At 38.8% G+C, this 23,252-nt stretch overlaps 1 protein-coding gene across 2 annotated transcripts in view; it reads left to right on the top strand.

Annotated features, from left to right (window-relative positions):
• LOC307152052 (complement C3-like) overlaps window positions 1–23,252 on the top strand; it is a 271,787-nt gene that overhangs the window by 180,950 nt on the left and 67,585 nt on the right. The window contains exons 39-41 of one of the 2 annotated variants that reach the window (XM_079860446.1): window positions 10,875–10,958; window positions 11,112–11,247; window positions 17,070–22,337. The exons of the other annotated variant lie outside the window; for it this stretch is intronic. Coding sequence (XP_079716572.1) covers window positions 10,875–10,958; window positions 11,112–11,247; window positions 17,070–17,268 — 419 coding nt within the window. The 3' untranslated portion in view covers window positions 17,269–22,337. Of the gene's footprint in view, window positions 1–10,874; window positions 10,959–11,111; window positions 11,248–17,069; window positions 22,338–23,252 lie in introns of those variants that run through there. 2 annotated transcript variants of the gene reach the window in all.

The following is a 23,252-nucleotide window of genomic DNA, read 5'->3' as shown; positions in this document are numbered from 1 at the left end:
CTAATAGAAAACAACCATAACAATCCTAGGTTCTTATTTAACACCGTGGCTAGACTAACAAATAAACAGATGTGTCCTGAACAAAATATTCCGTTACAGTTTAGTAGTAATGATTTCATGAAGTTCTTCACTGAGAAAATAGAAAACATCAGAACCACAATTGTAAACGTTCAATCCACAATCGCGCCTTATAACTCAGCCTCGATTATCACCCCGCAAGAACAATTACAGTGCTTTACAACTATAGAACAAATAGAGTTAAATAAACTTATCGCTTGCTCTAAAACAACAACATGTTTATTAGATCCCATACCAACTAAACTACTGAAAGAAGTGTTACCTATAGTGGAAGAGCCTCTCCTCAATATTATTAACTCATCTTTAACTTTAGGTCATGTTCCAAGAACATTTAAACTGGCAGTTATAAAACCTCTCATTAAGAAACCACAATTAGATCCACATAATCTAGCAAATTATAGACCCATTTCAAATCTACCTTTTATGTCCAAAATACTAAAAAAAGTTGTGTCCGCTCAATTGTGCTCTTTCTTGCAAGAAAATGACATCTATGAAAAGTTTCAGTCTGGGTTCAGGCCGCATCATAGCACTGAAACTGCGCTCGTTAAAATAACAAATGATTTACTCTTAGCTTCTGACCAAGGCTGTATCTCAATATTAGTTTTACTTGATCTTAGTGCTGCGTTCGATACTATAGATCACACAATACTCTTAGATCGACTACAAAATTATACTGGTATTCAAGGACAAGCATTAAGCTGGTTTAGATCGTTTTTATCTGACCGCTACCATTTTGTTTATTTAAATGGAGAAAAATCGATCATAACTCCAGTAAACTATGGAGTGCCGCAGGAATCTTTGTTAGGCCCTCTGTTATTCTCAATATACACTCACCTAAAGGATTATTAGGAACACCTGTTCAATTTCTCATTAATGCAATTATCTAATCAACCAATCACATGGCAGTTGCTTCAATGCATTTAGGGGTGTGGTCCTGGTCAAGACAATCTCCTGAACTCCAAACTGAATTTCAGAATGGGAAAGAAAGGTGATTTAAGCAATTTTGAGCGTGACATGGTTGTTGGTGCCAGACGGGCCGGTCTGAGTATTTCACAATCTGCTCAGTTACTGGGATTTTCACGCACAACCATTTCTAGGGTTTACAAAGAATGGTGTGAAAATGGAAAAACATCCAGTATGCGGAAGTCCTGTGGGCGAAAATGCCTTGTTGATGCTAGAGGTCAGAGGAGAATGGGCCGACTGATTCAAGCTGATAGAAGAGCAACTTAGACTGAAATAACAACTCGTTACAACCGAGGTATGCAGCAAAGCATTTGTGAAGCCACAACACGCACAACCTTGAGGCGGATGGGCTACAACAGCAGAAGACCCCACTGGGTACCACTCATCTCCACTCCAAATAGGAAAAAGAGGCTACAATTTGCACGAGCTCACCAAAATTGGACAGTTGAAGACTTGAAAAATGTTGCCTGGTCTGATGAGTCTCGATTTCTGTTGAGACATTCAGATGGTAGAGTCAGAATTTGGCGTAAACAGAATGAGAACATGGATCCATCATGCCTTGTTACCACTGTGCAGGCTGGTGGTGGTGGTGTAATGGTGTGGGGGATGTTTTCTTAGCACACTTTAGGCCCCTTAGTGCCAATTGGGCATCGTTTAAATGCCACGGCCTACCTGAGCATTGTTTCTGACCATGTCCATCCCTTTATGACCACCATGTACCCATCCTCTGATGGTTACTTCCAGCAGGATAATGCACCATGTCACAAAGCTCAAATCATTTCAAATTGGTTTCTTGAACATGACAATGAGTTCACTGTACTAAAATGGCCCCCACAGTCACCAGATCTCAACCCAATAGAGCATCTTTGGGATGTGGTGGAACGGGAGCTTCGTGCCCTGGATGTGCATCCCACAAATCTCCATCAACTGCAAGATGCTATCCTATCAATATGGGCCCACATTTCTAAAGAATGCTTTCAGCACCTTGTTGAATCAATGCCACGTAGAATTAAGGCAGTTCTGAAGGCGAAAGGGGGTCAAACACAGTATTAGTATGGTGTTCCTAATAATCCTTTAGGTGAGTGTATATGCTGCCACTTGGAAATATTATAAGGAAACATGGAATTAGTTTCCATTGTTATGCTGAAGGCACTCAAATCTATATTTTATCACGGCCAGATGAAAACACTAAATTATCCAAATTGACAGAGTGTGTTAAAGATATAAAAGTTTGGATGACGCGCAATTTTCTTTTATTAAATCCAGACAAGACAGAGGTTTTAATATTCGGTTCAAAAAACCACCCACAAAACCTCTCACAATACAACTTTAACATAGTAGGATGTCCTGTTACTTTATCCTCTACAGTAAAAGACCTGGGTGTTATATTAAACTGCAACCTGTCTTTTGAAAATCATATTTCATATGTTACAAGAACAGCCTTTTTCCACCTTAGAAATATTGCTAAGCTACGTAATATGCTATCAGTTTCTGACGCAGAAAAGTTAGTTCATGCGTTCATGACCTCGAGATTAGATTACTGTAATGCTTTATTAGCTGGTTGTCCTGCATCCTCAATAAACAAGCTACAGTTATGCTGGGTACACACCAAAAGATTTTTTACATCTTATAAGATTTTCAAAATGTGATAGACCACAAACATGAGGACAAAAAATCCTAGATTTAAGCATTTTGCTCCTTTAGTGTGTGGTGTGCCATGATTAGACAAAGACAGCACACCACACACAAACAGATTTTCAACCAGATTCTCGACTGTGAACACAGGAAATCTCGCAAAATCTCGCGAGACTTCAGAATAAGCATGTCGGATGATATGCAGGAAGAAATTATGATGATAGTGTTTGGAATGATTTTCACAGAAAATTCACAGAAAAAAAAAACAACAACATTGTAACCACCATTATATATAACCTTTTATACAGAAATATATTCATTCTTTATTGTCTTTATTTATTCTTTATTGTATTTATTGTCTCTTTAGAAAAAGTTAGCCTATTTAATCCCTCACTGAACCCTTCTAACACTCAGCTTCCTGCATGTGTGCGTGTGTGTGTGAGAATGACCGTCTTCCATCATCTCGCTTTCTGATTGGATATTGTTTCGTTTCACGTGATAATCTCCAGAACGTGCGCGCGTTTGTCCTCGGGGTTCCCCCCACACATCAGGATTTCTGATCGTAAATATTAAACATGTTGAATATTTACGATTCGCGATCGGGGCGGCTCCGACGTTCTTCCGAGCAGGTTCGGACACTCTTAGCACACCTCACACCAAGGGGAAATCTGATAAGATAATCTGTTGAACCATCAAGATAATCGGGACGTAGCTAGGATTGTCGGAAGGGGGGAAATCGGCCCAAAATCAGCCCGATTATCTTTTGGTGTGTACCCAGCATTAGTCCAAAATGCCGCCTCTAGAGTTCTTACTAGATCAAGAAAATTTGACCATATAACACCAATTTTATCATCACTACATTGGTTACCTATAAAGTTCCGTATTAATTACAAGGTATTGCTACTGACTTATAAAGCACTAAACGGCTTAGCTCCAGTTCTTCTATCGCCCTATAATCCATCGCGCTCTTTAAGATCAATAAATTCTAGGCTTTTGGTCATACCTAGGCTATCCAGATCCACCAAAGGAGGGAGAGCATTTTCACATTTAGCTCCAAAACTCTGGAATAGCCTTCCTGATACTGTTCGTTGCTCAGACTCGCTCTCCCAGTTTAAAACTAGATTAAAGACGCATCTCTTCAGCCAGGCATTCATATAATATTTTTAATCTTACATTTAAATCCGGTGTCTACTTCCTAAACGCCAGAGGACAACTGGCCCCCGACTGAGCCTGGGTTCTCCCAAGGTTTTTTTTTTCTCCATTAGGTCACCTGATGGAGTTTTTCGGTTCCTTGCCACTGTTGCCTTTGGCTTGCTCAGTTGGGGATATTTGGGGATATTTAATTTAATTAATCAATCAATGATACTATTGATCAGCATTACCAAACGTGGACATTCCACTAGAAACAAACACTGATGTATTGTTTTAATTTATTACTGTGAAGCTGCTTTGATACAACCTATGTTGTGAAAAGCGCTATATAAATAAACTTGACTTGACTCGACTCGACTCGACTCGACTCGACTCGACTCCACCATCACTCAGATGTCAAATTTTGGTTGAAAATTTTTTAAAAAATGCGTTGACGTCTAAACATCTGATGTCAGGCCCCAACTTCATTAAACAACTCCACAAACAGCATTACAAGCTTCACTTATTACTAAGCAGATTTACTTCTGTCATATGTGTGGAAAAGTTCTTATTGAGATTAACAGAGGTTCAGAGGTGGGTAATCCAGGGGCCAAAGAGTAAAAGTCCTGCCACATCTTTATTCCACCCATAAACTCAGTCATCTGATTTCACTAATTAGTTCTCTCTCCTGCTGAATTAGCAAATCCAGGTGATTGGAACAAAATACTGAGGAGGACTTTTACTCTCTGAACCTGGACTTTACACCTCTGCATAGCAATGCCACATGTCAGCCAAGAGCAAAGAAATAAACCAGAACTGGACCTTATCGTAGCCAAAAAATCTGTGTATATTAAATATGCAGTAATTTCAGCCACAGCCTCAGATGAAATCAACTGAAGAGAAAAGAAGACATTAAATCTGTGAAGATCTCAGCAGAGGAGGATTAAACAACTCCACAAACAGCATTACCAGCTTCACTTATTACTAACCAGACTGACTTCATTTCTGTCAGACGTCTACAGAAGTTTTATTGAGAATTAACAGAGGTTTAACTCTAATGTGTTTCATTTGAAATCACCATAACAGTGATTAGTGTTTCCATTAGTTGGGCTCTTAACTCGTATTATATCTTTTGTCTTTTTTGGCTGCTGTGACAGTGTGTTAGTCAAACCCATTTGCAGCTGCCAAGAAAGTTAAAGTGAAATGATATCAGGTGATGATGGTTACCTATTGATGGTTTTATAATCATCATGAAATAGACTGATTCACTGAGGTTTTATAGTCTAACAAATATGTTGTTCCATTAATATTTTCACATCACAAAATTTTCACATCACCAAAAAAGTTAAAGGCACTTGCCAATATCCCTTTAGAAGGTCTAGTTTGCTTACAAACTTAGCAGAACCCACCTGATCCACACAATCCTCCATTCGAGGAAGTGGAAAAGCGTCAGGTTTAGTAATAGCGTTTAACTTGCGGTAATCAGTGCAAAATCTATAAGTAGAATCTGGCTTTTTTACCAACAAGCATGGTGAAGCCCAACTGGAGCATGAAGGAGTAGCGATCTCATTCTTAAGCATATACTGAACCTCTGACTCCAGCACATTCCGCTTATTGATAGGAACCCTGTAAAAACGCTGACGAATAGGTCGCGCATCTCCCACATCCACATCATGCTGGATCAGATGCGTACGGGTGGGCACATCTGCAAACAAACTAGGAAAATCAAACAACAACTCTATCAATTCTGACCTTTTTAACTCGGACAAATGTGAAAACAAAACCTCCAGATTCTGAAGGGTCTCTGAATTCTTTAACCGTGGCAGCAAAACACAGTCTCCAGGTTCAATCACATCCTCCCCTCCGACTACCGAAAAAGGTTGAGAATTATCCAAAGGGACAGCAGCAACAGTAACAGTTGGCTTAACCAGTTGAGTGTCAGAAATACGAGAATGATAAGGCTTAAGTAAATTTACGTGAAAACACTGTTTAGCCTTACGCCGATTTGGAGTTGCAATTTGATCATTTTGGTCAGTCATTTTTCGAAGAACAGTATACGGACCAGTAAATCGTGCGCAAAAAGGAGAGCCAGATGAAGGTAACAAAACCAACACCTGATCCCCCGGTATAAAAACACGGCATTCAGTATGTTTGTCAAAGTGTTTCTTCATTTTTTCTTGTGCTCCAACAAGGTTTTTCTGAGCACTCATTCCAGCTAAAAATAAACGTCTACGGAAACCATCTACATATTCCAACAAATTTTGAGGAGGATCCTTTTCACCCAATCCTTCCCTCAAAACAGAAAGAGGACCACGTACACTGTGACCAAACACAAGATCATTTGGGCTAAAACCCAAACTCTCTTGTTGTACCTCTCTAGCTGCGAGTAACAACCAGGGTAAACCCTCCTCCCAGTCGCGGTTCAATTCCACACAGTAAGCACGTAATAACGCTTTCAATGTTTGGTGGAACCGTTCGAGCACACCTTGACTTTGGGCGTGATATGGGCTTGATTGATTGTGCTTGACCTTAATCACTCTCAAAATCTCAGCAAACATACGTGAAGTGAAATTAGACCCTTTATCGCTCTGAATAATCTTTGGTATCCCAAAAATAGAGATGAATTGGGTTAAAGCTTTCACAACTGCTTTAGTAGTAATTCTTCTGATCGGATAAGCTGCCGGGTATCGAGTTGCCTGACACATCACAGTCAGCAAATATACATTACCTGATTTTGATTTAGGTAATGGACCCACGCAGTCAATTATTAGATGCTCAAAGGGTTTACTTGTAACCGCAATCGGACACAGAGGCACTGGTCTCAAAGATTGATTGGGTTTCCCTGTTAACTGACAGATATGGCACGTTTTAATAAAGGCCGAAATATCCTTTTTCAAACATGGCCAATAAAACTGTCTCAAAACTCTGTTATACGTTTTATTTACGCCGAAATGACCAGCAACTTCACCATGTGAAATTCGCATCACCACCTCTCGAAATTGTTTTGGCACCACTACCTGAATTACAGATTCCTCCATCAAACCTTTCTTACAGGGGATAAATTTCCTTAAGAGTATCTCATCCTGGATAAAATATCCACTGGCAGCACTTCTTACCTCCTGTGATGGAATGACATTCTCAAACAGTTGTTGTAACCCACGATCATTCTGTTGTGCAGTCATCAACTCCCTATGAGTAATAGGAAAAAGAGTAGACAAACCAGGCACAACACAATTAAACACCTCTTTTTCTTCACAAGATGCCTCCCGACTTCTCGAACGAGTTACTGCACACGTTACAAATACCTCAGGGAATTCTTGCATTAGTACATCTGACTTTTCAATCAATGGCGTGGACACTACCACAGGTGGTGGAATTACCTCTCGCCATACCCTATCTCCAGCTAAATTATTCCCCAGTATTACCATGACACCATCCACTGGCAATGATGGACGCACTCCCAGGGTTACTTCTCCACAGACCAACTCCGAAGTCAAGTTTATCCTGTGCAAAGGGACAGAAAGAGTTTGTAATCCAATTCCCCTGATTAAAACATTCTTCCCTTCACTTGATGCATCAGAAAAAGGCAGGACCGATTCAAGAATAAAGGATTCTGAAGCTCCAGTATCTCTCAAAATCTTAACTGGAACTTTTTTATCAGAATTAATCAAAGAAACAAAACCCTCCGTAATGAATGGTGCAAAGTGTTTTGTGCTGTCACTCTTTGACTCAGACACTGCATTCCCTACTTCCATAGAAACACTACCCGCAAAATCATTAATTCCTGTAGTCTCCGTCAACAATACAGGACTAACATTTGCATTCGTCTTATTCTTTGGACTGAATTTCAACTATGAGGCCAAAATAGGACACTTATTTTTCCAATGACCAACATTGAAACAGTAATTGCATACTAAATCTCGGTCACTCCTCCCACAACCTTTATTCTCAAAATTTGAAACATAAGTTTTCTCAAATCTCTTTGATGCCGCCCTATTTTCACTAAAGTTACCATACTGACGCCCTGGTCGATCCTCTTGGTACACGTTTTTATGCGTCAATATGTAATCATCTGCCAAGATTGCAGCTTCACTCGCGTTATTTGGCTTCTTCTCGTTTATATATGTAGCAATATAGTCAGGTACAATGTTCTTAAATTGTTCTAAAATAACCAAGTTACGCAACTTCTCAAAATTATCAACATCGGAAGCAATACACCAATGATCAAAATGTGAAACAAGTTCTCTTACCACCTCAGAATGTGTTTGGCGGTCACCTTTTCTCCAATTCCTAAAACGCTGGCGGTATGCCTCAGGAACTAACTCATAAGCTTTTAGGATAGTAATTTTTACCTTATCATAGCTTCTTCTGTCCTCCATTGTAAGCGCTGCGTATGCTTCCTGTGCTTTACCTGTAATGACAGTTTGAAGCATAATAACTCGGACCGCACTTGGCCATTTCCCCTCTTCCGCTATAGTCTCAAATAAAGAGAAAAAAACATCAGGGTCATGTTCGTTGAATCTAGGGAGCAGTCTTAAATTACCGGCAAAGTCAAAACTGCCAGACAAATGTAACTTCTCACCACCCTCTGGGGATAATATACCCTCCTTAATCAATTGCAAACGTTCCGCCTGCAGCTCAAACTCCCGTTCTGATTTTTCAGACTCAAATCTTTTCTGTGCAAATTCAATTTCGCGTTGTTTGAGTAAATTATCTGTTCTTAATTTCTCAATTTCCAACTCATACCGTTTAGTTTCCATGACCAAATCTCTATCGTGACTCTGTTGCATTTGCAAAATCTCTTTTTTCTGTTCGAAAGACAACCCTGAAAAAATATCTAACGAAGCTTTTCTTTCAACGTCATGTTTTTTCTTTGCGGGAACGATCAAAAGATTATTTTCGACTAAACAATCTCTCACAATAGAACGAAGTTCGTTCTTCTTTATTTTTTTATCCACATCACCAATTTTAAAATGCTCTACAAGTTCCCACAACTGTTGTTTCACAAACGAATTTAACACGTCCTCCGACGGAGCTTTAACAAATTCTTCAACGGACGTCATTTTAACCTTCAAACTTGTTGATTACACTCTCGACTTAAAGTAAGTGCATTTTAAAAACCTAATAAGCAACGGACGAAAACACTCATTCAACTTCTCCCCTTCTACCCTACCTAACAACCCACTAACCTATTCTATGCCTAATCTTCATGCAGCTTTCAAGAGTAAAGCGACTTTAAACACCAAATACCGCTGGTTTCGAAACTGAGCAATACAGCCCAATCCGTAGCCACGGCGGTGTGCTTCACCCAAAAGCCTGCACAAAAATAAAAAAGGCAAAATAACAAATCAACGCAAAGCGTTGCTAATCCCTACTGGGGAAAAATGAATAAGGTTTCATCCGTACATTAATAACATGCACTTACCCTAAATAACTACCTTCGAACTTACAGGACATCTCAAACGTAATCTAATCAAAGATTTACGTACATCTCCAAAATAATGCGAAATAAACAAGATCAACTTTTTCACATTATCATCCAACAGAGCACCAGTCTACCAAATGAGCTAAACAATGCCTACATTTTAATAATAATAAAAAAAAAACTCATTTGTTAACTAATTACTCTTTTAGGACGAGCCCCCATTTGTTACGATTCTTCTCAAAGATCGCAACAAAGTAAGGGAGACGCCACACAACCGCTGCGTAAACAGTAAGATTTATTTAAATAAAGTAATAAACATGAAGTGTCAAGAGATCAGTATAAGTGTTAGTCAGCGGGTCAACATGTAAATGTAAGTAAGCCAGCTCAGGTGATATCAGTACAACCAAACATAACGAGAAGTCCAAATCAAAATATCGTCATCAGGGGAAAGTACATCACATCAGATCTCCGAAGCGGTTGTGCTCTCCCATAGCACACACGTCCCGTCAGCTCTCCGGAAGCCTCCAGAGCCGCACCACCATCGTCTACCTCTCTGTTTGACCCAGCGTCTTTTAAAGTATCATGATCTGGTTCAGGTGTAAAACCACGCCCCCCAGCAATCAACCTGTAACTCGGGGACAAACACACAATCACTCACTGCACAACCACTCATTGAACCGTCACAACGCTTAAACACTATGTGAAAAGACCCGAGGCCCAGAGAGAAGGAAATGAAAAGTGGAATAAAGTTGTTATTTGTGTTTGTTTTTGCGCACAAAAAGTATTCTCGTCGCTTGATAAACTTAAGATTAAGCCACTGTAGTCACTTGGACTATATTAACGATGTCTTTAACACATTTTCTGGGCCAGCAAGTTTCAGTCCCTTAGAAGCCTATGGAGGAGTGATCAGCTCTCAGATTTAATAAAAAATATCTTAATTTGTGTTCCGAAGATGAACGAAGGTCTTACGGGGTTGGAACAACATGAGGGTGAGTAATTACTGACAGAATTTTCATTTTTGGGTGAACTATCCCTTTAATTATTGAGGTTTGAGTGTGTATAAGTGAAACAGTCATTCAATTTTTTATTTTTTTTTATAATGCAGATTTTCATATTTATACACTATCAGATGTTCTGCTGTAGAAACATTACTACAATCAATTATACGAAATTAATAAAACACATGACCATCAAGAATAGATCAGCTGATCAGACCTTTACATGATGATTATATCATTATCTAGTTGTCATCATCTGATGACATTTTCTCTTACTGTTCTTGTCATAACAAGTAGGTACAGCAGCCAGAGAAAACCTAGAATTAAATCATTGTCAAACTGCCCAACTAAAGCAAATACTGATCGCCATTATGGTGACACCAAACCAAAATATTATTTTCAATAGATCATCAACATCTAAACCTCTGTTAATCTCAATAAAGACTTTCGTACACATGACACGGGTAAATCTGGTTAAGAGGTCTGGAACAACATAAGACACATTAATGATGACAATTCCCCTATTTGAGTGAACTATTTGTTTAACCCTTGTGTAAATGCAATAAAAAAGCTTGAGTTCTGCCACCAAAATCCAATCTAATCAGTTTTTATGCCAATAACAATATTACACTTATGTTTGACAGTTTATAAAGTGAAAGTGGGTAAGATGAATCTGACACATGACTCTGACATCTATCACTTGAAGGTGGAGCAAGTGCTGAAAGAAGGTACAGTTTATTATTCTCTCCATTTTCCTCCAATGATCATGAAATGCATTTGAAGTTTGTCTGATTCGGAAAGCTGTTTGTCCTTTCAAATACATGGTCAGAATAAGGCTAAATTGCATTGAAGTGTATCCTAAACACTGTTCTGTCCTGTAGGCACTGATGATAATGTTCAGGGGAGTGTCAGACCATTTTTGGGTCGTCCCGGTTGCAGAGAGAGTTTAGGATTGGTAGAAGGCAAGTCGTACCTCATCATAGGCAAATCCAAAAACCTGCCAAGGCTCGGAGGAATGTAAGTGTGTACTGTGTGTTTGTGAATAACAGGATTTGCCTGAGCTTTATGTAGAGCAGTGGTTCTCAACTCCAGTCCTCGGGACCCGCTGCTCTGCACATTTTGTATGTCTCCCTTATTTAACACACCTGAATCAGATCATCAGCTCATTAAGAGAGTCTCCATGAACTGAACTGAGTGTGTAAGATAAGAGAGACATACAAAATGTGCAGAGCAACGGGTCCCGAGGACTGGAGTTGAGAACCACTGATGTAGAGGTGTAAAGTCCAGGTTCAGAAAGTAAAAGTCCTCCTCAGTATTTTGTTCCAATCACCTGGATTTGTTAATTCAGCAGGAGAGAGAACTAATTAGTGAAATCATCTACACAGCAAAACTACAGTGTTAAATGAACTCTCCTGGGAGTTTATTTGGCTCCAGGCTCAAGACTAGGGCTGGGCGATATATCACATGACATTGATATGCGCATCTCGTCAGTAAAGCCGGTTCCTTGATTAGTAATCGCCTTCACCTGCTTTCAGTGATTAAGTGATTGATTGAGTGATGATTGACCATTACTGAAGACACCTGATGTTAACAAGTAGAATCACTGAAGGAAAAAAATTCACACTTTTAGTCACCGTTATGGAGATCAGTGTTTGATTTAGTGGGCAGTTGAGCTTTAAAAGTTTAACTTTACATTTTGTTTGGCTGCTGTAACTGAATTATAACAGTCAGATTTGACAGTTATTTGACCTGAATCACTGAACTCAATTAGAGCCTAATCTCTAATTGAGTTAATCTCTAACTTAAAGAAGTCATATGCTTATAAATCAGTGATGCGCGGGTCAATGTATAAACAACCCGCACCCGACCGACGTTTTCAACTAACCCGCCCGCAACTCGGACCGCAAAAAAAAAAGTAGAAAATATTGTACCCGACCCGCTTCCTGACCCGCATTTTTGGACAGAGCGCAGAGCGGCATTTTTAAAAGGACGGAGCGTCGCCCTATTTCCCGCTCCAATTTCGCTCCGCGCACACCACGATTCTGAAGCATGCTCAGTCAAGCCTGACTCAGTCTAGGCCTACTGTTGATGACTGCAAGATGGATTCTATTTTCAGTCAAAACTCGGCTCAATAATGGAGTTCAAAAAGTAGGCTACTTCAAAAAGGAAAATAAGAAGTCATAGGCTACAGGTGTAGGCTACTATAATATAAAACTAACTATAATGTGGTAGAAGAAAACGAATGTGGAGACATCGTTCCAGTCAGTAAAGGTTCATTTTGGAATCTAAAAAGACACATCTCTCGTAAACATGCAGTGTGATGTGAACACGCTGGGAAGAAAGCAAAAGGTTAGCAAATTGAATACGGTAACCTGTAACAAAGTGTAAATTAAATATAGCGTAATATTCAAACAATTGATACAAGCCCATTTAAATTTTAATCCTGCGCAAAAGTTCAGTTATAAGAATGTTGGCCTAATAGTTAGGCTAATTTAGCCTACTTTTGAAACGTTTATGTATATTTTTTTTATATTTTTGTTTATATAAATTTTATTTATATTATTAGGCCCATTTATTCGTTTTATTTTACAGCAGTTTGTGTGTACAATGGATATACGCCCATTTAAATTTTAATCGTGCGCGTTTGCGCAAAAGTTCACTTATCAAAATTCTGGCCTAATAGTAAATTTACTTTTAAAATTTTTATGTAGGCTATATTTTTGTTTATATAATTGTTATTTATATTATTAGGCCCATTTATTCGTTTAATTTTACAGGACTTTGGCTATATTCCTTCTTACATAGGCCTAATTTGTAATTTGAAATAAAACATTTCTATTTGAAAAATGTTGTAGTTGCTCATCAGTTCTTTAGGAGGTAAGGCTGTGGTCTAAGCTAAAAGTGATATACATGTAGATTTTTTTTTCCTTTTTTGGAGCGAGCGGGGGGCGATTTGAGTGGAGCGCGGAGCAAACTGCGTTGAGCGCTGAGCGATGATGAGCGGAGTGGCCTGATGTAGCTTTGAGCGGGGGAGCGAACATTTCCGTGAGCGATGATGAGCGGAGATTCTCACTGCTCCACTCCGCTCATATGCTCTCTAGTACTATCTAAATTACAAAGGTTTAATTGGCATCTTTATTTCAAACGACCCGACCGACCGCGACCCGAATATCATTAAAAATATTTTTGGATGACTCATAACCGCGGGTAACCGCGGGTGACCGCAGGCACCCGCTCATTTCGGATCAACCCGCGCATCACTGTTATAAATCATTCCTTTTTACATTTAAATCATACATTTGTAGTCTATATAGAGCGTAACTGCAATGCTTGGGTCTGAATTCCTCATTATTATAGCTCCACAGGCCCCTTTTCTACCCCTTTTCTGATGTGCGTCTGAGAGCAACTCGTTTTGGTGCGGTCTTTTTAAATGCAAATGAGACACGTCATACCCCGCCCCCTCTCCAGGTTGCAGAAGTGACACTCGGTTCAACTCCACCCCGATCGGCCATTTTTATAGTTTGATAGCAGAGATACGATTATCTAGCGGCACAGAAACTTTTGGACATCCAAGATTTGTGTCAACACAGAAAACATTTCATCATTGGATAGTTTTTTCATTTTATTAAAGTGTTGTTTTATGTCAGCTTAATGCCCGGAACGCTTTTCAGAAAAGATAAGGCAACTTATTTAGCACAATTCACACGGTAATTCAGGAAAAAAATATCTCCGAATGCTCCACATGAAACTTTGGTCTTCCAACCTTTTACCACTGTGTCGATTTATTTTGATTAATATGTGCGAGGGAGAGAGAGCAAGACAGCGCCTAGTTTGGAGACGGTGAAGTCTTGTTTACACTTTCGCCTGGCTCGGAAGAGAGAGAGAGCGGCTCTCTCTCTCTCTCTCACTCTCTGCTCGTTCTTTCAGTTAAACATGCGCCCTGTCACAAGCGCGGCAGTTCATCTACATTACTCACTGATCAAATAAGACTTTGCCGGGCACTAAAACAAGTTCAATGCAGGAAAAACCCTGTTGTTGCTGAAGTAGTGATCCTTGAAGTGCTTCGCGTTCGCACACACAAAAATAACTTTATGGGTACATTTCCGTTAAAAATAAAACTCAACCAGGCACTTTGAGGAGGTTCTGATGCCGGGAGATGGTGTAATGAAGCGTGTGGGTTACTAAATCCAACAACCGAACATTTTGATTTACCCTCTCGTAAGTTCTGCATCTTTGAGCTTGGACTACAAAATCGTAGCAAGAAATAAATATGGCGGATTGCTCGAAGTGTTGAGCCGGTAGTCGATGTCCTTATTTGGCAGTTCCGCTGCAAATACTGTGACGTTCAAAAAACGTAATAGAGAATAGAAAAATCGGAACAGGTTGAAAAATAAGGCCAAAACAGAATATAAAGATGTCAACGAAACACCTGAAGAGACTAATTTCAAATGTTATATACTTCTAAACACTAAAAATTAGGGCTGGGCGATTTAAATTGCGATATTGTTATGCGCATCTCGTCAGTAAAGCCGGTTCCCTTGATTAGTAGTAAATCACCATCACCTGCTTTCAGATGAAGCGGCATTTAGGGCTGAGGAGATAATTAAGTGATTAATTTAGTGATGATTGAGCATTATTGAAGACACCTGATGTTAACAAGCAGAATCACTGAAGAAGAAAATCACAAATTGTAAGTTACCATTAAGGTGATGGGTGTTTGCTTTAGTTGGGCTCTAGACCATTATATGTTTACTTTAATGTTTACTGTTGTTTGTCTGCTGTTATTGATTTATAACAGTTAAATGAACAAAGTAAAATGTTATCTTATAGTGTTGGTTATGTTTTGACATAATCATGTTGTGAACTGAAAAAGGAAACTTATTGAGATAGTTTGGTTTAACTTGTTAGCTGCAGTTTAGTGCTTCTTCAGCCTATGATTATCAGTACTTTACTTATAATTCAATATATTTAATAAACATTGTTCTGATCAAAAGATATTCAGATAAATTCATTTAAAACACAGACATCAATAATCAGCCTGTGAATCTCAACAATGGTGACAATAATAAAGGCAGTGCAGTGGCTGCCTAGCCTGGGAAAACCCAAACTACTTCCGGCGAATTTTAATTCTCTCTCCAGGATAGTCTACTCTGGAGAAGAGCCCATTCAAACTCATTTCTGTGCCGCCGAAATCGCGGCACCAATCAGAAACGTTTGGGGAGGGATTTACATGATGACGACAGCGCAGCGACGCTGAAGGAGTTCTCACGCAGTGAAAAATACATTGCGGAGCAGAGAGGAGACTGACAACACGCTGGCAGACAGGACAGAGCAGGCTACTTTTCGGTTATGTTTGATATTAAACATATTAAACAAAGTCTCAGCTTTCAAATTTGGTAATTTTTTAAAAGAAATTTAAACAATAAATACCGTTTTGTTGCTCTTTAATGTGCCGTGACAGATCGCTGTAGAGCATCAGTTAAAGCTGTTCTTGTGAACCGATCATCTCTTCCTTCTAGTTAATTTATAGCCTCAAATAAACATGAACAAACATAAGAAGGAATGTTGTTTTAACCACGGAAAGGCGTCAGTACACTCCGTTATTCAAGTTCAAATCATCATTTATTAATCTACTCTCCTGACTGCTTTGTCGGACAAAATGGCGGATGGCGAAGTATGATTGGTCAGATCACCTGTCAATCAAGCTGAGCTACGTCGGTTGGTGACGCCCCTTTGGAAATGATTTGTCTACATAGCTTCTCCAGACCCTACACTCAGTTTCAACTGAGAAGGGTCTGGTTTTAACCAGGCTAGTGGCTACCACCAATCACAACTCATTCATGGCTCCCATCATGCATTGCGGTATGAATAAATTATGATCTGAACTGTCTATGTAATTTACTTTTCCTAATTGAATATTCTGCTCGTCACCATTGTTGAGATGCATAGACTGAATCTTGACATCTGTGTGTGCCTAAAAGAATGATTTTTTTTTAAACAACTTTTAAGAAATCCTTCATATTATCAAAAATTCTGGGCATTTATGCAGATTAACTAACCAACAACATAAATCGAAGTCAGAAAGAAGGATTTTAATGAATTCAGTGATCAAGTTCAAATGATGATTGTCATAACATAACCAACACCATCAATCACTTTTTTCTTTGTTCAACTGGTGATTATAATTCAGAAACAACAGACAAACAAAATCTAAAGTTAATAATATATGGGTCAAGAGTCCAACTAAAGCAACCATTGATCGTCATAACGGTAACTTACAATTTGTGATTTTCTCCTTCAGTGATTCTGCTTGTTAACATCAGGTGTCTTCAATAATGATCAATCATCACTAAATTAATCACTTAATTATCTCATTAACTTAAACACTCTTGAGTGTGGACTCATACACTCCCAGGAGTGTTAATTTAACACTGGAGTTTTTGCTGTGTACAACGAGCCGTAGTTTACTGACAAGCTGAGCCATATCGCATTAATAATAGCTGGCGATACGTCCGCGATATTAATGCGATATGGCTCAGCTTGTCAGTTAACTACGGTTCTTTGTAGTAAATGCCGCTCCATCTGAAAGCAGGTGATGGTGATTTACTACTAATCAAGGAACCGGCTTTACTGACGAGATGTGCATAACAATCTCACGATATATATCGCCTAGCCCTACCTGTGATTAAAATGTTTTGTTCAGGTGAAACTAAATGTGTATTGGATATCCATGTTGTTCATTGACTCTTTCCAAAGAAATTATGCACATGCTTTGTAAATTGAAGTGTAGTTAAGTCAGTAATTTGGTCTGTTTTGACTTCTCTTGTCTGTTGTTTTAGTGTGCAGTACATCTTTGAAGAGCACACCTGGGTTGAATACTGGCCGACAACAAAGGAAAGCAACACAACAGAATACAAGGAACAGTACAGCGGCATCTCTAAGTTCCAGAAGAAGCTCCAGAAAGATGGATGTGAGAGGTGGTGTATAGTCCAGGAGTCAGAAAGTAAAGGTCCTGCCACATGTCCATCCTTCTCATGAACTCAGTCAGCTGATTTCACTAATTAGTTCTCTCTCCTGATGAATTAGCAAATCCAGGTGATTGGAACAAAATACTGAGGAGGACTTTTACTTTCTGAACCTTGACTTTCCACCTCTGAATCAATATGTCTATTATAAAATGCATTATAAACATATAGCCTACACTGTTAACCCTTGCTGTAAAAAAGGCCAAATTCTGACAGTAACATGATTTTTTCCATTAAAACAGCAATATACCGTAAAAAAAATGCATTCTGGGTGATATTTGTAGTTTTCGAGAAAGTAGCCTACAGGAATATACTGTGAATTAACAGTGCTCAAAGTCGACACTCAGAGGCTGTGTTCCAAATCACACCCTATACCCTCATTCACTATTCCCTACATTAGTTCACTAATGCCTCGTTTCCACTGAGCGGTACGGTACGGAACGGTACGCATTTATTTGCGTTTCCACTATCAAAAGTTGTGAATGGTACCAAAATGCCGAACCGTACCGTACCACTTTTTAGGTACCCTTCCATTGGGGTACCTAGCACAGTGGAACGGTACTAAAAGGTGGAGCTAGACTCACTGCAGGATGTTGATTGGTTGACAGAGAATCGTCACTTGCGCGTGCTACAAGAGGAATGACAACATAAGAAGCGCCATTTTTTAATATAAAGTTTAATACTACTGTTACTGTATCACAAAATGTAATTTTAAGAGTTTTTCAGGCGAGAATGTAGTTGTTTAAAGCTCAAATCTGTGGTTTATTTATAAAGATGATTTTTTTTTCCCCCGGTTGTGAGATCCATGCGTTCAGCGGGCGCTCGGCGCTCATGTTTCCCGGCTGGATGAGCCTTTCCTCGGCTAGTCCTCGGCGTTCGTCACTGACTCCGACGGTAGTGGTTAAACATAAGATATAATTCGTTTTGTGTAGACCTCACGGGCGATCTTTGGTCCCGTGAATATATAATGAGTTCCCTGTCAATCGTTTTGGCTTAGGGCTAAGTTTAGTTAACGTTATTTGTGTTTAACTTTACTTGTAATGTAGACTATAGAGCGCTGCATTTGGATATTTGACTGAATTGTTTGCTTTATTTCTTATTGTATAGCTTCTTGTACTTTGACGTTACTTAAACTTTTATATAGGCTATTATTGATAAAACTGAAATTTTACAAAAATAAATATGGTTTCTTGTCATTTTTATTACAAGATTATCAATGATGTTTATTGCAACATTTGTACAAACGCATATATTGCCTGGAATATGTTTATTTTATTTATTTATTTAAACGAAAAGAGGTAACGTTAGGGTTGTGTTTTAAATTTTGTTTTGTTATAAATAGAATAACGTATATCGTGCAGTGAATAATCAATATGCGTTGCACATGAACCACATTTGTGTCCCTATAATGTTTAATTTATTTAAATGAAAACGAAAAGAGGCAGAGTGGTGTTTTATAACATATTTCGTTTTATTGTTGCTTAAAATGTACATACAGAGTAAGTTAACAGAGATAACCGGAGTAGCGAGCTGAGTGACGCTTTTAAGAACGCGCTGTACCATGTAGGAGTCGCACATGGCAAGTACAAACTTTGCGTACTTGATATTGAGAAAAGCCTAATGTCGGCGCTTGTCTTCTTGTGACAAACATGTTGAGAAGCAAGAACAAGATCTGCTGTATGTCATCCATTGTAGTTTACTATGTTCTTCTTCGCGCGAAAATGACGTCGATCGAAACATCACGCCTATCAAGTAAGGGTACTGTTGGCAGTGGAAACGCTAGCCAGATCATGGTTAACAGACCCGAACCGTACCGTACTGTCCCGTACCGTACCGGACTGCTCAGTGGAAACGAGGCATAATATAGTCCCCTTGACTGAGTGAATCATTTCATTGTGAATTCAGTGAATTGAATTCACTGAAACGTTGGAACTGAGTGAATTCAGTTAATTTTAATTGAGACACTGATGAACACCTGCTGTTAACAAGCAGAATCACTGAAGGAAAGAGGAACTAGAAGAACAGAAAAAAGATGAAATCATGATAGAAGACAGTAAATCTTAGCAAAAGATCTCAGCAGAGGAGGATTAAACAACTCCACAAACAGCATTACCAGCTTCACTTATTACCAACCAAACTGACTTTATTTCTGGCAGACTTCTACAGAAGTTTTTATTAAAAGGTGACAGAGGTTTACATGTCATTTTATTTTCATTTGATGTTTCCATGATGTTGATCAGTGTTTGCTTGAATCACTGCTTTAGTTGGGCTCTTGACCCTTGACTTTCTAACATTAGCTTTTCTTTGATTGCTGTAGATGTGTCTTTAAAATACACTTGCATTTGCAAAAAAAAAAACCTGAAAGAAAATAGGAAAAGTTGACAAAGGCTATTTGTTAATGATCATAATCATCATATAGCCTGATTCACTGATATCATTTATTGTCAGATGTTTTAATAAGAGTGATGTTTTGTATTTTTGAATTTGGTGTCATTGTGTAGCCTGGGTGCCAGCCCGAACCCTTCCCACAACATTTTTTGGTCGGGAAGTTCGGTCTGGACTCGATCCGTTGAGGAGTAATTATGCCCGGCTCCCAAAAGGCCGAGCCAATCAAATTGCCAGGGTGGGCTTTAATCGATGATGGACATATGATCTGCGGTTACGTAATCACCCACGTCAACAAAGAGCGCTTGATTTGAATTAGTTTACTGTTACGAACCTGTGTTGTTAAAATGCTCGTTTCGAAAGGGTTCAGCAACATAAAAGGAGACGCAAGGCAGAGAGCAGTTTAAAACATTTATTAAGACTAATAAATGACTGCACAAACTCACGTCTCTCGATTTTTTCTCTCTTCACATGTAAACACACATTTACTCCACACTAAAGTCAACACAGACATAACAAACACTAACAAAAGGAAACAAAATAGTAGCACAAAAGACAAAGAACACAGCTTGAGTTGACCAGCGGCTAGGCATCATGACGCGCACGGAGTCACCGTCGCGTTCCTCACCCTCCTTCACACTCCACTTATATGCTCAGCACGAGCCATCAGAGCAACGGGCCACAGGTGCGCAAGGGCGGAGCCTACACTCAGAAAGAAACCCCAATTAGAAAACGAAACAAACACACGAATACACACAGGCAACACCCATAAGGCTGAGGCCGTAAGAGTGATGTTTTGTATTTTTGAATTTGGTGTCATTGTGTAGCCTGGGTGCCAGCCCGAACCCTGCCCACAACATTTTTTGGTCGGGAAGTTCGGTCTGGACTCGATCCGTTGAGGAGTAATTATGCCCGGCTCCCAAAAGGCCGAGCCAATCAAATTGCCAGGGTGGGCTTTAATCGATGATGGACATATGATCTGCGGTTACGTAATCACCCACGTCAACAAAGAGCGCTTGATTTGAATTAGTTTACAACAAAGACGACTGCAGCTGGAGAATTGAGATTTCACGAGTTTACACTTACAAATAAGTCAGATAGAATAAATGTGTATATGAGATTTCACGAGTTCACACAAATAAGTCAGATATGCGTATATGACGTGCTGTCCGAGGAGAGGGCTGTGGGCTCGGTAGCCACTCCCCCTGTATTCCTGGTTGTGAGAGAACAAGACAAGAGTGAGGATTCGGGGTGGTGGAGGGATGCTGAAAAACTGTCAAGGACTGTTAGGTAAGTTGACAGAGTGAAAATGCTTCCTCATGCTGATAGATAGGGTAACGTTAGACATGGCATTGTTTGATGACAAGTTGATATTGGATTGATTATTTGTACGTGCTCCTCCCGAACTTTGTTTATGAAACATCATGTGTAGATTCCGGCATCGCGTCTGTTATAGAAGATATCCACAGCGCATTCATTTTAAAAGAGGAACAGAGAGCCGCGACATTTTGTTGTTTGAAAATATGAATGAAGAACATGCGTCATTTACTCCGTTGCTCTGATTGGTTGTAGGTCTATCCAATTGAGTGCAGAGGTTTTTTTTTTCTTGGTTCGGTTGAGACACGCCCCATAATCAAATCTATATGGAGCGGTATCAGACTCACATTCTGACTAGAATATGAGAATGACGAAGTCAGGCTAGTCATTGTGATTTTACAGATCGAAATCTATCAGGGAATTGCCATCCAGAAAATATGAATGATTTTAAAAAGTTTTTACTCAGAACATTTTGAACTTCTAAATCAGCCAGACACACACAGACATCAAGATTCGGCGTATGAATCTCAACAATAGTGACAATCATAAGTTTCATGCTGCAATGCATGTTGGGTACCAGCATTGTACAAAAAACAAAACAAAAAAAACAGCCATGACTCCCAGCATGCATTGCAGCATTAATAAATTATGCAGCTGAATTTTCTGGTTATTTTCTTTAATTTTAACTTTTTGCTTTTATTTTTGCTGTTGGTTTTATGTTGACTTTTAGAAGCGTGTTTTGTGGTGTTCAGATTTTGTAATATTTTTTGTTGATTGTCACCATTGTTGAGATTCACTGGCTGATTCTTGTTGTCTGTGTGTGTTGTCTTTAGTGAATGATGAGTTTAAAAATACTTCACAACTGATTGTACAGTACTGTTTGATATTTTGCTGTAGTTTTGTAGTGTAGTAATATAAAATTAAGTTGTAATAAATGTAAACTAAAACACTATATTAAATTTAAACACATTTTTGATAAGGGAATTGACAAGGGATGATTGGTGTTCCAAACATTATGTGAGGATATCATAATCTAATAACCCTTATATAACCTGACCTCAGTTTTATTCACTTTGGTTTTGCTACAGCAAATGTGTCTTTAAACACACAGTTACAGTAGCTATACAAAAAAGTGATGTTAAAGTCAAGGGTCAAGAGCCCACCTGAAGCAAACACTGATCCCCATAATGGTAACTTAAACAAAACAACATCTAACCCTCTGTTAATTCTCAATAGGAATTTCTGTAAATGTATGAAAAACATTAAATAAAGTCAGTCTGGTTATTAACCCTCTGGGATCTAAGGTGTTTTTGGGGTCCTTGAGATGTTCTGACATGCCCTGACATTTGTGCTTTTTTCAGTTGCTTATAAAAACATATTAATGGCAAAAAAAAAAAATTACACACTATTTAGCACAAACAGGGCTTCCATAATATGTGAGCAACAAGAATGTACATGTCTGCTGCATTTTTGAGAAAATAATGTTTATGCATGGTTATTGAAAAAAACTAAAAACTAAAGTTTCTGAAATAAGACCACAAAACACATACTAAATATGTGCCAATAAGACTTTTGTCTTATGGATGTCATCACCTAGTGTTTTTTTGAAAATCATCCTGCCTTATCATTCACATAACACAATACATTGATTTGAATTTTGCAAAGCACTTTCTGTTTGGAAAGGCAATATGTGGAGTGGGCGTCAATGATGCATATTTAGTGGTTCGCACCTGAGGAGACAATGGGGCCTGCATACTTAATTAGCCATTCATTCAAGTGAGTCACTGAGCCACAAGAATGCAAGAGCAACAGTTGGAAGCATCTCAATTCTTTTTTATTTTTCCACATATTGTGCTTGCAATTTGGCCTATAATATCCAAGGAAAACATGTCTAGTAATTGTGCAGTTAATTCTCATACTGTATTTTCAGTTTTGGAATATTTATCCTCTCCCCAAATTTGTCACTAATATAAACATTTATAGTTAATAATTATAATAATAATAATTAAAAGATAATTAATGCGATATGGCTCAGCTTGTCAGTTAACTACGGTTCTTTGAACACAGCAAAAACTCCAGTGTTAAATTAACACTCCTGGGAGTGTATCATGAGTCCACACTCAAGAGTGTTGAAGTTAATGAGATAATTAAGTGATTAATTTAGTGTAGGATTGAGTGCGAAACAAACACAAATGAATCTTCCAGGTGAATTGTTCAAACATAATTTCTCACAGAACTGAACATTCCAGACACCAAATCACCAACCCCAGAGCCATAAAAGAAGGCTCCAGCCAG

Source organism: Squalius cephalus (assembly GCF_949319135.1).
Source record: "Squalius cephalus genome assembly, chromosome: 2".
Classification (NCBI taxonomy): Eukaryota; Metazoa; Chordata; class Actinopteri; order Cypriniformes; family Leuciscidae; genus Squalius; species Squalius cephalus.
The sequence above is the reverse complement of the archived record's forward strand: the minus strand, read 5'-3'. Positions and strand labels throughout refer to the sequence as shown.